This window comes from Nuphar pumila, chromosome 2, assembly GCF_984573655.1.
Source record: "Nuphar pumila chromosome 2, dmNupPumi1.hap1.1, whole genome shotgun sequence".
NCBI classification, from domain to species: domain Eukaryota; kingdom Viridiplantae; phylum Streptophyta; class Magnoliopsida; order Nymphaeales; family Nymphaeaceae; genus Nuphar; species Nuphar pumila.
In genome coordinates, this window is record NC_143250.1 from 79,169,094 (window position 1) to 79,183,167 (window position 14,074).

A 14,074-nucleotide genomic window follows, 5' to 3' on the forward strand; every position below is an offset into this window, starting at 1 on the left:
GGACGCAGCCCCTTGTTCTATAGCAAGGTCATCGGAGGCGGCGATATCAACCCCTCACAGTGAGCAATCGGGGTCGGCGGGACCAACCTCACACGGTTGCAGCAGCCACCTAACGTTGGACAGAGGTACGGGTCCCCTCTTGTGAAAATGAATGAGAAATTGAACCCCGATTCGATTTTGTGTTGTTTTTTTTCTTTAGATGGAACCCCCGAGTAAAAGATGGACATCATGGTGGATCGATTTCACGACAGGCTCAGCCGATTAGGTGGTTGGGTCATGCCCAAACAAAAAAAAAAAGGGGGGGTTTATTTTCAGTAAGGGTTATTGTCGACTTTTGCTAAGTGAGTCGATGTCTGCTAAGGGGGGGTTTTGAGTTTTTTTTTATATTCTTAGTAAACCTGAATAAAGGCCGTGTATTTCCCTTGAACATGCAATTGCTTAACCGATGTACGAGTATATTTAGGTGCTATCGATTTAATATATAGATTATAGCAGGTTTTGATTATTTTCCACGTTAACCTTATACTCTTCAGATAATTTCCTGTTCTGAGTATATCCCCATACCTACGTTAGCGCATGTTCTAAATTTTTAATACTCAAACTATCATGTGTTCCACATGGTGGGTTAACACATGTCAATAGTGATAGCATACAAACATGCTATGTAGAATTGAGTTAAACTGGACACACAACAGAAGGTGATGAGATGTTCCAAGCACTGAACATCCTAAACAACATGTCTGCCTACCGCAATGAATTCCTGATTTGGATTTGCATTTGTTGGTCTTCCCAGAATCATGTATGTTACTATATTTTATATTAGAGGCTTTGGAAATGAACCTCTTGCATGGAAAATCTGAGTCATTCTATCCATATAGCCGAAATGAAAAAAAAAATATGATAAAATAAAACTATAAATAAATAAATATGTCTTGTAGCAGGTGTTTTATCTGTCTACTTCTGGACTTTGACGAATGGTAGGGATTTAACTATGTGCATGCTGGAACGAAATTTTCAGATGTCTATGACTAAATAAGTCTTTATGATTCAATGTTCAAATGAAGTGTTGACTACATGTATAAACTGGGAGCAGGTGTGAAATCCGAAATTCCGGGGATTTTAGGGCATATGTATAATTGATGAGTATCTACTTGTTGATGGTGAAATCCATGCAATAGCTGAAATTATGCATTTACATTAAATCTGAATATTGAGTATGGGTATGCATCAAATGTATACACCAAAGAGAAATCATTTCATTGACTGTTGAGTATCTACTTAATGTATTTATGCATTGATATGAATACACATCTTCAAGAAAAGTATGCATTATGCTAACTGATTGAGGTTTCACTTACCATGGACATGCATAATAAACAATTTTGTTCATGTGCACACACACCCACAGGGAGTATGCCTTGACATGGAAACGTGTGTATGGATGTAGGAAATACACATGACAAAAATGCATGTGAGGTGGGAAATTACATGCTTATGATTGACTTTGTCTTGTATGGGTGCACGTGCGTTTGGCACAATAGTTTGATGTTATATAACACATCACTTTGGTTTTATTGTGTAATGCATTGATGGCATAATGGATTATCACCGGCCCAGAGAGTCGTGGACTTGGTTGTTTTTTTTATATGTTTAATTGCATCACTTAAATCACAAGTTGATATGGCACACTACTATATTGTTCCTGTTGTCTTCACGGGCTAGAGTCCCGTAAGAGTCCCCGAAAGAGGAGGATGCGGGTTTTCACTTTATTTTTGCATATGGTGTTGCAAACTTAAAGAATTAACTTTAATAAAAATATAAGAAATAAGAACAGTGTAACATATGTTCTGAGATCTTCCATCTGGAGAATGGAGATCTTAGAGATCCGGTCTTGGGGAGACTGTGAGGATACAAAAACTCCGTGTGTTTAAATTTGGTCTCCTGAACCCAATATTGAGATTTCTTCTCCTGACCACGGTTTTAGGGAGAGTCTGTCACTTTACCTGGAGGTGGTGTGTTTGTCACAATTGTGATTGTTTATGGTACCAAGGAAATAACACTTGTGGGTGTGGAGTGTCCCCGACATTAGATGTGGAGGTCTAATGTTCCGAAGGTGATTCGGCCGAGGGCTAAGTTGGAACCCAGTAATAAAATACAAATTGTGTGTTAAGCTACTTTGGGAACCGAACTTGACCTCGGGGATTTTACTCGTTGGGTGTATCTGCGGGCGATGGTAATTAAAAAAAGGAACTTAAATTGTATGCATTTAATAGGGCATGCATATGGAAACAGGAACTTAAATAAAAGACAATAAGGTGTTCATATATTGCACATAAATCATGCATAACCCTGCTATGCATTAGGACATGCATAATTTACTTCTTTCCTTAAATGTTATATGTTGTTGGATGAGTGATAGTTAAATTTTAATGCATGTGGAATATCTTGCTTACTTAAATTGAAATACTTGTTGTTGATTAAGGTTCTTGTATACTTAATAAATGTTGCATGAATGCTTAAATTAGTTTAAGTAATTATCAAAATTGCATTTCTCTGAAAAATTGCATAAAGTTGTACATGTGTTCTTTATACTCACTTATTTTCATTAGAGGGATCTGTACGCAGAATTCTTCGAATTTCTGACCCTCTCTTTTTTATGGTTTTTCGCAAAAACAGGAAATCAGTGAAGCGACTGACGTCTGGGAAAGTCACGGGTGACACACACTTGCTAGACAAATCACAGATGGACATCGTTACTCTACTTTTGTCTTCTTTTCATTTATTTAATTGTTACTGCACTCTAAATAGTTCTTTTATGCAACTGTCTCTAGACTTATTTATCAGTATTTCAATAAAAGATTGGTTTTGTTTGGATGATAGGTGTAAGTTTCTCTTGTGGTTGGTCGTGTTATCCAATTGGGAGTGGAACTGTAAAGGCCTCGGGTTTCTGGAATGGTTTTCGCAACGGTTAAAAAAAATCCGCATTTTTAAGGAATGTGAGTTGGGGTTGTTACATTGGTTTTCAATAAGGCCCATAACGATTTCTAAAAATGACTCATAAAGCGAGTGTCACGATCTGAGGTGATCGTGTGAAGCAATCCATGAAAGTGGGTCACGTCCTTGAAGTAGTACGAGGCTACTAACGAGGCGTCAGTGGTTCGCTTACACGGGACAAAGAGAGCCATTTTGAAAAATTAATCAACCACGACTAGGATGGAATCAAAACGATGCGCGATTCTGGGAAGACCCACAATAAAATCCATGAAAACGTGTTCCCAAGGTCGCTCAAGGATGGGCAAAGGAGTATACAAACCACTATTCTGACGTCGACCCTTGGACACTTGACATACTCGACAACTTTGGACAAACTTGACAACATCTTTGCGCATTTTGGGCCAAAAAACACTTTGTTGGACCTGATTCAGGAGTGACCCCAAATCAATTCTGACTGGGTTGGCTGAGTAATGGGTCTCGGACCCTGTACTCGATCCCAAGGACCCAAAGATCGGTCCTTAGGGCCCGAATCTATCCCCAAAATCTCTTTGGATCGATCCGGATCCTATTGGACCCGGGTTGGTCCAAGGAGGGGCGGGCTCCCCAACCTGTTGACCCGTGGTGGGGAACCCCGCCTGAGCGGGCTCAAAAAGGGGTAGGCCCTCACCACCGCCGCCCCCTACAGGGGGAACGAGGGGGGATCCACCTGTCGCTGGGGGCTGCTCCCGCTGGCCATCTTTGGCCGGCGGGACCTGCCCCACCTGTTGGGAGCCTGCGGGTGGCTCTCCAAAAATCTCGGCCACTCGCTGGGTGTGCACCGATTGTAAAGTCTGGCCGACGATGGATCCATCGTTGGTCGTTCCTAGCCATGGGCGGCCACCACCGGCGAACTGGGAAGACCCTGGGAGGGGAGGAGGTTGTTGACCGTTCACGGTGGCGATCATCAGAGCTGGAGGAGGAACCCGACCCACGTCCTTGCGCTGGCCTGATTCGACTGAGACAGTGGGCACTCACAGGGGTTTCTCGACGGTTTGCGGCTCATTCACAGCATCTAATCCAGTTCGTCTTCCAAGCGCTTGAAGGGCATCGACCACCACCGTAGCCATGTAGCTGACGGCCTCCGGTGATGGATCAGATCCCTCGCCATTGAAGGTTGCGAAGTTTGAATCAGGAGCGACGCCCAAATTATTTTTTTCACGAATCATGGCTGCCTCATGTGCTGCTACCGACGATTTCAGGTTCGAAATCTTGTCATCGATTCCATCCAGTTGTTTTGATATCCCTGCCACTTCTTTGTTCATGAGCAACATATTTTCTTGAACCTTGGTCGGTCATCATGTCGAACATATGCATCGTGTGATCATCGTTGCTCGTTTTTGGCCCGTCTCGTTCCTTTCCGCTCGCAGGATCGTCCCTTGCTTCCTGTGCCATGTCACCAAACAAGGAGAGAAGGGCTTCGACTCTGATACCACTTTGATGCAATGGAGATCGGAGTTCTGATTCACCTTAACTTGTTTATTGAAGGTAACGAATTACAATGACGAATAAAGAAAATGTTGGGAATGAAAATAATGGCTGCAGTGGAAACAAAATGTTGACAGAAAGAGAGAAACAATTAAAGAAGTAAACAAATTTTCAATTCCCTCCCTCTACGTAACCCTAAGGCAGGGTATTTATAGACCGCATAATGGATCTGGTTCTCGGGTCCAGCCCCTGGACTCGAGGTTAAATCAATACAGACTGGATCACCCATGCGTTGGAATGTTGTCGACGTGCGGCGTGCTTTAGACCTTCGCTCGCCTAGAATAAGTACGCAGGGGCACGTCCCTGTATCGTGGTACCAGACTCGCGATCGGATCCATCACTTGGGTCTGATCGTCCATCCCATTGGTGTCGGGTTCCATGGTCATGTCCGCTTCACGATGTATAGGGTCAGCCCTGGCCTGCTCTGTATCACTCTTGTTATCACAACACAGCTTTGTGGGCCCTTGAACATGAATTTTCATGTCTTTTAGTAGCTGAGGAATCTAGACAATCTCTATAGTAGTAGTTGTCATAGCTCGGTATTCGTCTTTAGTAGATTATAAGGATACCTTTTGTTGTTTCTTGCATCTCTATGAGATTAATAATTCTTCTAAAAACACACAAAAACTAGTGGTGGAGTGACGGTTATTTGGGTCACCTCCCCAGTCAGAGTCAATATAAGCTATTAAATTTAATTCAGAAGATGAAGATAGAAATACTCTCTTATTCAAAGATCCCTTTATATATCTGATGATCCAGAGAATTGCACTCATATGAACTGATGTAGGCGCATCTTGGAATTGGCTTGCAATATAAAAAGCATGTGAAATATCAGGTCTAATGATACTCAGATACATTAGAGATCCAACAAGTTGCCTTTAAGGGGTGGGGTCTTTTAGAAGAATCTCATCATCAATTTTCATCTTTGTTACAACTACTTCAAGAGTTTCACATATTTTATCATCTGTAATTCCTGACCTATCAATAATCTCAAATACAAGTTTAGTTAGAAATAAAAAATAACTTCTATGGGAATAGGCAACTTCAATTCCTAAAAAATATATTAGGAATCTCAAGTCCGACATTTCAAATTTATCTTTTAAAATAGATTTTATGCTCTTAATCCCTTTAGTATTGTCACTTGTTATTAGCATATCATCAACATACAATAATAAAATTATTATCCCTACATTGGATTTTCTGACAAACAAGGTTGTGTCAGTAAAACATGAAGAAAAACTATTTTCCAACATTACATTATTAAATCTATCATACCAAACCTTGAGAGCTTGTTTCAAACCATAAAGAGCTTTTCGTAGGCGAAGCACTTTATTTTTAAAAATCTTCATACCTAGAAGGACATCCATATACACTTATTCGTTAAGATCACCGTTCAAAAAAGCATTTTTAACATCCATTTGATAAATATTCTATTTTTTAATTGAAGCAATGGTAATAAGACATCTAACAATAACCATACGCACAACAGGGGCAAATGTCTTATCATAGTCTATTTCATATTCTTGACTGTACCCTTTGGCAACTAAGCAGTCTTTGTATCTTTCAAGATATCCATCACTCTTAGTCTTGACTTTGAAAACCCATCTACACCCTATAGTTTTCTTACCACTGTGAAGATTTTGAAATTCTCATGTCTTAGCTTTCCTAAGAGCTCTAAGTTCATTATCCATAGTTTCTCTCCATTCAACACTCTTCTGGCTTCTTCAAAGTTTTTAGGTTCCACATACGAGTGAATGGCGCTAAGACAAGCTCATATCTAGGTGAAAATGAATTATAGGATATAAACCTAAAAGAAACTTTTCTAGTCCTTTCAGTTCTTCAGGGATTTATTTCCTGTGAAGAGGTAGATTCACTAGGTTCACTATATTTTTCAATTGCACTTCTAAAAATGTTTTTATCTCTTTGTGTATAAGTGATAGGATTACTAGATGTTCTTTTTTCAATATGATGATCGGTAGATTAATGATAAGAGTTGTTATTTTCTTCTACTTCATTATCACTAAGATCATTATATGTGAATTCATCATCACTAGAAATATCATCATTTCTAGACAATATTTTAAACAAGAAAGAATAGTCTACATTCGCTTCATGAGGTTCACATTTTTCAAAACCACTAATGTTTTTCAAGAAGGTTACATTTCTAGACACATATAATTTGTCATTCTTAATATCATAATATCGAAACCCTTTTTGAGTTTCGAAATATCCAAGAAATGCACAAGGAATGGCTTTTGGTAAGAGTTTGTTATTTTTATCCGCAAGAACAAAACATTTGCATCCAAAAATTCTCAATCTATTGTAGTCGGGTTCTTTTTGACATAATATTTCAAAAGGTAAAATTTTATTTAAATTTTTTGATAGAAGACGATTTATAAGATAAACAGATGCAAGGACCGCCTCAGCCCAAAATCTTTTTGAAATGTTTTGAGAAATAAGTAAGGTTCTAGTATTTCCCTTGGTGGCTCTTGTATTGTGCACCTGTTTTTATTGTTTCCTTACACTTTTAACGTGTAAGGTATGTCCTATTCATTTTGGGGATCACCTTTTGATTTTCTCACATATGCAAGGTTGTATTGTACTACTTTGTTCAGATTCATGTGACAAACTGATAAATAAATTTTACAAAATGAAACAAGATACTGTTGACTACAAATGCATATATGATCTGTAGACGCTCAACCATAAAAGTCTTCAGAAAAATCAGAGTACCAATTATTTTTTGAGAAAAGAAGAAAAACATTAAATCATAAAAATAAAAGCAAAACAGAAGGAAAAACAGGATGGTCAGCAATGGGACACAGCCACAAAGAAGGGAACTCTCAATACACGTGCACATCAACTAAAACAAGTTTCTGAAAATGTCAACAAAATTCTGTGATTAATGATATCACTACAACTTGCAAACACTGGACAAAAAGAATTGAAAACAGAACGGGAGTATGTGAATAAAGGACTGTCATTGGCAGAAAACCTGATACCTTCAAGCCTCCACACATTACTAGGAAGGAAACATGCCAGAAGAAGGTTTTGATGTTTCAAGAAACCCTGGTTAAAAAGAAAAGAAGAGAAGGAAAGAAAGAAAAAGAAAAAAAACTGCAAAAGAGGATCTCATCTTACCTTGTTGAGAAGACTGAATGCACTGCGCACAGGGTAATGGTCATCCGTGAAGGCCAATGCACAGAGACCATTGCTGTTGTAAGAGTGCACCTTATATTCTGAGAAAGTAGAAATTGAAATAAGCAGTTGGATCAACTGTAAAAAGTAAACAAAATATTCTTGTGAAATTGTCTATGAAGAGACAATACACATACAAGCATAAATACTTTATAAAAGAAGTGCACGAAAGCACTCTCACAACACTTGAACAAAATACGCAAAAAGCGTAAAAACAATGAACATGCAATAATGCATGTATTTTATAGAAGGAGCAAATGCTTGAGACTCTCAAGCTTAAGGATTTACAAGGGGGAACACCCCTATTTATACAAAATGAAAGGAGTGCAAAGGGGGGCTCCCAAAGGAGTCGTTGGGGAGCCCCCAACGGTCACATTTGTGACCGTTGCGGGGCCCCAACGACTCTATTGGGGGACCCCAATGCACTTTATGAAAAAAATATTAAAAACAAAAAAACAAAAAAATAAAGAAATGTAAAATGCAAAAATAAATTACAACATATTCCAAAATGGAATATGCGCAAGATTACAAGAATACCCTTTTAGGGTAAGAAATAAAAATATGAATAAATATATATATTTATATATGTAGAGATACATATAATATATTATATGTATATGTATCTCTAAGTATATAAGTATATATATTTATACTTACAACATGTTTTTGGAGATACATTTTAACACAATGCACAGAGACCATTGTTGTTGTAAGAGTGCACCTTATATTCTGAGAAAGTAGAAATTGAAATAAGCAGTTGGATCAACTGTAAAAAGTAAACAAAATATTCTGAAATGATGACAATATATCATGTCATAACACAGATAGCATATCAAAGGATCACCTTCTAAATCAACATGCAAAAGATATAAATATTTTCAAGTAATAAATGACCAAAATGATAGTAAACAATAAAATCAAAGCCTTAATAATAAGCAACATTTAAATGCCGTGTCCTTCCACGAAAGCCAGCCAAAGTTCAGGGAAGAACCACCTTTTCTAAAAGAATACCTCAAAGGTACCAGATGTTCATTTTGGTCCTAAATTAAGGAATCAACCGACTGTCAGGTATTCCACCAAGCAGACTTGCACTACTATCCGCAAAATTACCCACAGGTTCTTCCAACATCTGATCTTTCCACCCTTACACACTTGGAGTGTAACTGAATCCAGCAAATGCTCAAAAAACTTTGGCAATAATTTCCCTAAAGCAAACAATCGTCTCCATGAATAATCAGCCAAGGCACATTGGAGGACTATGATCCACCCCTTAAATCCCTCACCAACCAGATTTTATCCTTACTAATAACCACCACCAACTAAAAGCACAGTTTCATCACACATTAATTCTTCTAATTGGAGCCCTTTCCATTAAATGGAAAGATCATAGTTTCTCCATACTAATCCCTTCCAAAGGAAAAGCATGTGGTAACCCGACAGTCGCAGATTCCTGTAAGCAATAACTTGGCATTCAAAAAAATTTTAATTAGGTTCCCACTCCCAGAAAACAGATAACTACATAACTTCCTATTTATTATCACAAAACCAGGATACTGATCAGTGATCACCCACTTATAATTCACATGATTTCCAACATTTCCTCATAATTCATAACAGTATAAACTCAGAAATTCCCACCATCTTTCTCAACCTTGCATGACTAATGGAGTTGCATAGAATGTTATACAGAGAACTCTTCCAAGGGAACCCAGAGAAAGGTAAATTGAGAGGTGGGTTAAATGTAATGCAACCCAGGTCACGGAGACTCCATTTTTACTCCCACATAGTATCGCATTATATACTAGCTGTGATGGAAAGCTTCATAAAAATGTTGTATCTGTATCTGCATACCATAGAGAGCTTAAAAATAGAAGTCAAAATTTGAAGGCCATGGTTTTTGAACACTAGGAGTTTCCATGCCCAAAGTGGTTGAATTGAAATGGGAAGTCAAGAATCATATTGTTGTGTTGCTTTTAGGTTTTGCATTAGATTAATAGCATGGTACTGTCACTTACTAATTTTTCAATAGTTCAACCTTAGGCTAGAAATATCTAGCCAGCCTTCCTACAAGAGGTCTTTTCTTACTTAATACCAAACATGTCGGTCTTTCTTAGATAGAAATGATAATTTCAGAAATCTATTTGTTCTCAATGCCCGCACCATTGCAACAATGAACTCCTCGATGGTGAAAACAATAAAAATATACAGTTCTTTTGTCTTTGTTACATCTTTCGCCATGTAACAAAGAGCTTTGATGAAAACTTGTGTTTGGTTTATAAATCATAGTTACAATCTTGAAGATGAGGAGAATTTCGACTTTTTATGTTGGTCTAGTCAGAATCTTGCTTGGCTCTAGTACCACTTACTGGAATTCTTGACCCCATCATATTAATCTCACATAAGCATTCACAAAACAAAACCACTCTCTACAACAGATTTATGGGATAAGGTACTCGCATATGTTTCTCACTCCATAAGCAACTCCTTAGCACTCTAAGACAATATTTAAGACCAAAAACTCTGTCACTAGTCCTCAAGAATCTTTATTCTATGGTATATTCAAAGATCGAGACCTTCCAAGGACTCTTGGCTTCCTATTTCATTCCTTGTTTCAATCATACAAACCCCTACCCACTAAGAAGCTATCTGTCTTCCACTTTGTCTCATAGTAAAAGAAAGACCACCAGGACCTTAAAAACTGTTGATCAAGATTACCAGAATATAACTTCAGGATACAGCTAAAAGAGTTATTGTGGAAAGTTCTTCTGAAAACGCTCCAAAGCAGGGTAATAAAAATGAATTGTCCTGAAAATATAAGATATGATGCACATAAAGTAAAGATTAGTAAAAGATCTCCAACTAAAGGACAATGTGTGCATGTCAGATATAGGAGTATTAAACATCTCCATATAAATATCCCCAAAAATGCCTTGACAACAACAAGATCACCTGAAAGAAAAGGACTCACAAAAAGAGATATCAACTTTACAAAGTTTGAAACATGGTCCTTTGTTGTCACACAGTTTAGGTTTAGCTTGATCATTTCCCAAGGAAATGAATGCAACAGAAAAACCAATAACAGATAACCAATTAACAACAATTTTCCTAAGAGACAACAGTCCAACCTGGGACAATAGAATTCAGATCTATCAGTTAGATCACATATGTGTACTCTTTTGGACATTTAGCAGAGCATGAATCACTATATATATATATATATATATATATATATATATATATATATATATATATGCCTTTTGGATCACCATAATCCACCATGCGTATTGGGTTTTCCAACAATGCAAAAAATTGACAGCTCTAGATACACCAACTTTTTATGACTCAGAAAAACATGTTTTTTGTTGAAAAAACATCCAAGAGTCAATTTCCACTGAAACCTATGAGGTTAGATTGAGTCAAAACAACTATGATTGTGAGATAACGAGATTTCAGGTACAATTGACTGTAGCACCAACACACATAATGTTTGCTGCCCTCTTTTTTTTTTGCTACCCTCTGGTTTCCAAACACCTCAGCAGAAAACTTTTTTTTGGAATATGAACATATCAATACCCTTCTAGAATTTTGAGGAATCATCAAATTGATGCTTGTGTGAATTGTGTGAAATAAATAAAAAAGAAACAAAAAAATCCAGACTTGCAATCAATGACAGAATTATCCACTTCTTTTCTAAGTGATGAACCCCTGAGAAAAAGAAAAACGAAGAAGCAAACAGGAAGAAATCCCAATCACTATCTTAGATGCCATAAAAGAATTGCAATATATCAGGAAGTCGATCATTCTCATTAATCAAAACCATGCAAAGTACACATACTAATACTAATTGGACCTTGGTTCCATGATCATACAAACAAGGATATAAGGGCGGAGATATCCACACGATATGAATCTCATGAACAATGTTAACATGTCCAAAAAAAAAGTTTGAAGATCCATGTGATCAACATTATGATGCATGTTTTCTTTCTATCTTTGATCTTTCATCAATTGTAAAGACACGCTGTCCATATGCCAACGCAACCCTATCGAAAATGATACAAGTGCGCTTCTTTGTTTTGCAGGAAATAATATGAGCAGTATAATTTTGATTTTTTCCAGATCTTTACAAGTTACGACTTGCAGAAGCACGGAGTTGCGAAACTTCCAAATAGACCAAATTGCCAACGAAGTATATCAAGAATCAGCGAAGGAGAACCGTCGACGCCAACAGTATTCTAAAGGCCAACCAGCCTATGACAGAACGTCCATACCGATAATTGAACCATGTGAGATCTCAAAAGATCCTACTTGTGCACAAAAGAAATTAAATCCTAGAATCACTCAGTCGGATTAAAATCCAAAGCGCTTGATAGATCAAAGATTCAAAGAATCATCAGTGTGTCGTTTATTTCAGAGATCACAAGAATCGCAGGCACGGCAGCATCAAGCACAACAATGATTTCTCCGACGAGAATCCCCAGAATGATCGTCGGGCTTGAGCAGACCTCAATTCAGATATTATCCTTCCTTCCCCCGTGTTTGGGAGTGAAAGCGAAAATTAGATCGCGAATGGAAGCCCCGGAAAATTTTCCAATCAGAAAGGTTCGAAATGATCAAGGACCGGAATGAGGAAATTTGAAAGAAAAGAGAAGATAAAAGGGAGAAAGAAAGACCTTCGTGCTGGACGGATTGGCGCTGGGCAGGAGGGGTCCTGCTGGCGACGGTGCGGGCGACGAAGAGGATGAACTCCTTGGCGCTCGCCCTCTGGAAGAAACCGAACTGGCTGACGTCCGACGCGTTCGCCAGAACCACCGCCGTCTCCCCACCGCATTTCATCACCAGCAACGCCGTCACCTTCATCTCTCTCTCTCTCTCTCTCTCTCTCTCTCTCTCTCTGGGGTTTCGAAGAGCTAATAACCACGCGGAACGACACAGAGAAAACACCACCGAACCGCGGAATAGCAGTTACAAATGAACGAGCGAAGGAGAGACAGAAGGGGAATCAACGAAGAGGAAAAGGTGAGGCTTTTTCTTTTTTTTCTTTTTTTCTAAAATTTACTTGTGGAGGCCAACCTTTTGGTCTTGATCTTAAAAGTGGGTCTCACTTTATAAAATTTCTGATATAGGCTGTAGTTTTCTTTTGGATTGTCAAATACGCACCTCAAGTAAACATTCATCGTCCCGGAAGACGTGGGTTTTTTTTTTCGGTTTTTCTGTATCGTTCTTTGAAATTGAAAAATACACATTCATCTTCATAAAAAAGAAAAAGGTAAATATGTTTAACATTTGATTATGAAAGTTATTTAAATTTGACTTGTGATTTAATCTAAATTGGTTGTAAAAGCAGGCTTTTTGGGGTTGGTTTTGAACTTTTGAAAAAGAAGCTGATACCCGAAAACTCAGAAATATAGGCCTGCTTTTGAAATTAAGAGCATAATATTGGGCACTAAATAAATTTTTCTTTTTCTTTTATTCTTCCTTTGCTTTTGTGACACGTCACTATTATGAAAATGAAGACGTGGTCTATATAAATGAAGTAAAGTGGGTGATGGGTCTTTTTTTTTTGTTGTTCGACAGATAAAGCTGGGGTTAGGCAGTCAGAAGACTCAGAACCCTGCCATTATACAACTATACCGTTGAGATTCGAACTTGCAACGTCCCAACACAAGGTGACATTCACCAACTGCTCCTGCCAGACTAGCGGAGCTCCCGTTGGTAAGTGGGTGATGGGTCTTCACAACTAAGTGGTTGGATGCCGGACCAGATCCAACCTTGAGTAAACCGCAACAAGGCCTGGATAGCTGGATCATAGATCTGGGGAATTTCTCTCAGCTGTGAATAGGATTTGATCTCTCTCTGTCTCGACTACACATGCAAAGACTCGTATTTCCGTTAAATTGGCTAATTGGGACCCTCGAATTTCGCAGCCTTCAAAATTTTTGGTTATACGATCGAGCGATCTAATGCATGTTTTTTACTAAACAAACTTTATAGATCGTTATCCATAGGGCTTGATCAATAAAAAGTTCACGAGAATGACAGGAAATTGGTTTTTCTACTGGAGTATATGGTACACTCAAGTGGGTTGCAAACGGATTGGATTCAGGATGGGGGTTTTGCAAAATTTGGCTGTCCTGGATACGATTCGTTCCAACTCTCCAATGTATTTTTTATCCGAAATCCAAGCCGCTTGCATCCCTACCTGCACTCAAGGGTAGCCAATATTTTTCACACGCACACGTGTGTATGTGGTTGTATTTGGTGCTATTGAAGTCAAAAAAATTATCGAGCTAAAAGTCATAGGCTCGAGATTTATTGACTGGTTTGACCACGTGGATGTGTACAGCATGGTTTGTTT

The 14,074-nt window shown here is 38.3% G+C and overlaps 1 protein-coding gene across 2 annotated transcripts in view; it reads right to left on the reverse strand.

Annotated features, from left to right (window-relative positions):
• Window positions 1–12,670, reverse strand: part of LOC149845801 (VAMP-like protein YKT61) — a 47,592-nt gene extending 34,922 nt beyond the window's left edge. The window contains exons 1-2 of one of the 2 annotated variants that reach the window (XM_089996016.1): window positions 12,390–12,670; window positions 7,660–7,757 (exon numbers count right to left, since the gene is read on the reverse strand). In XM_089996016.1, the coding sequence (XP_089852142.1) occupies window positions 7,660–7,757; window positions 12,390–12,576 (285 nt within the window). In that variant the 5' untranslated portion in view covers window positions 12,577–12,670. The remainder of the gene's footprint in view (window positions 1–7,659; window positions 7,758–12,389) is intronic. The other variant, XM_089996015.1, reaches the window with a different exon arrangement.
• Window positions 12,671–14,074: the final 1,404 nt, after the last annotated feature.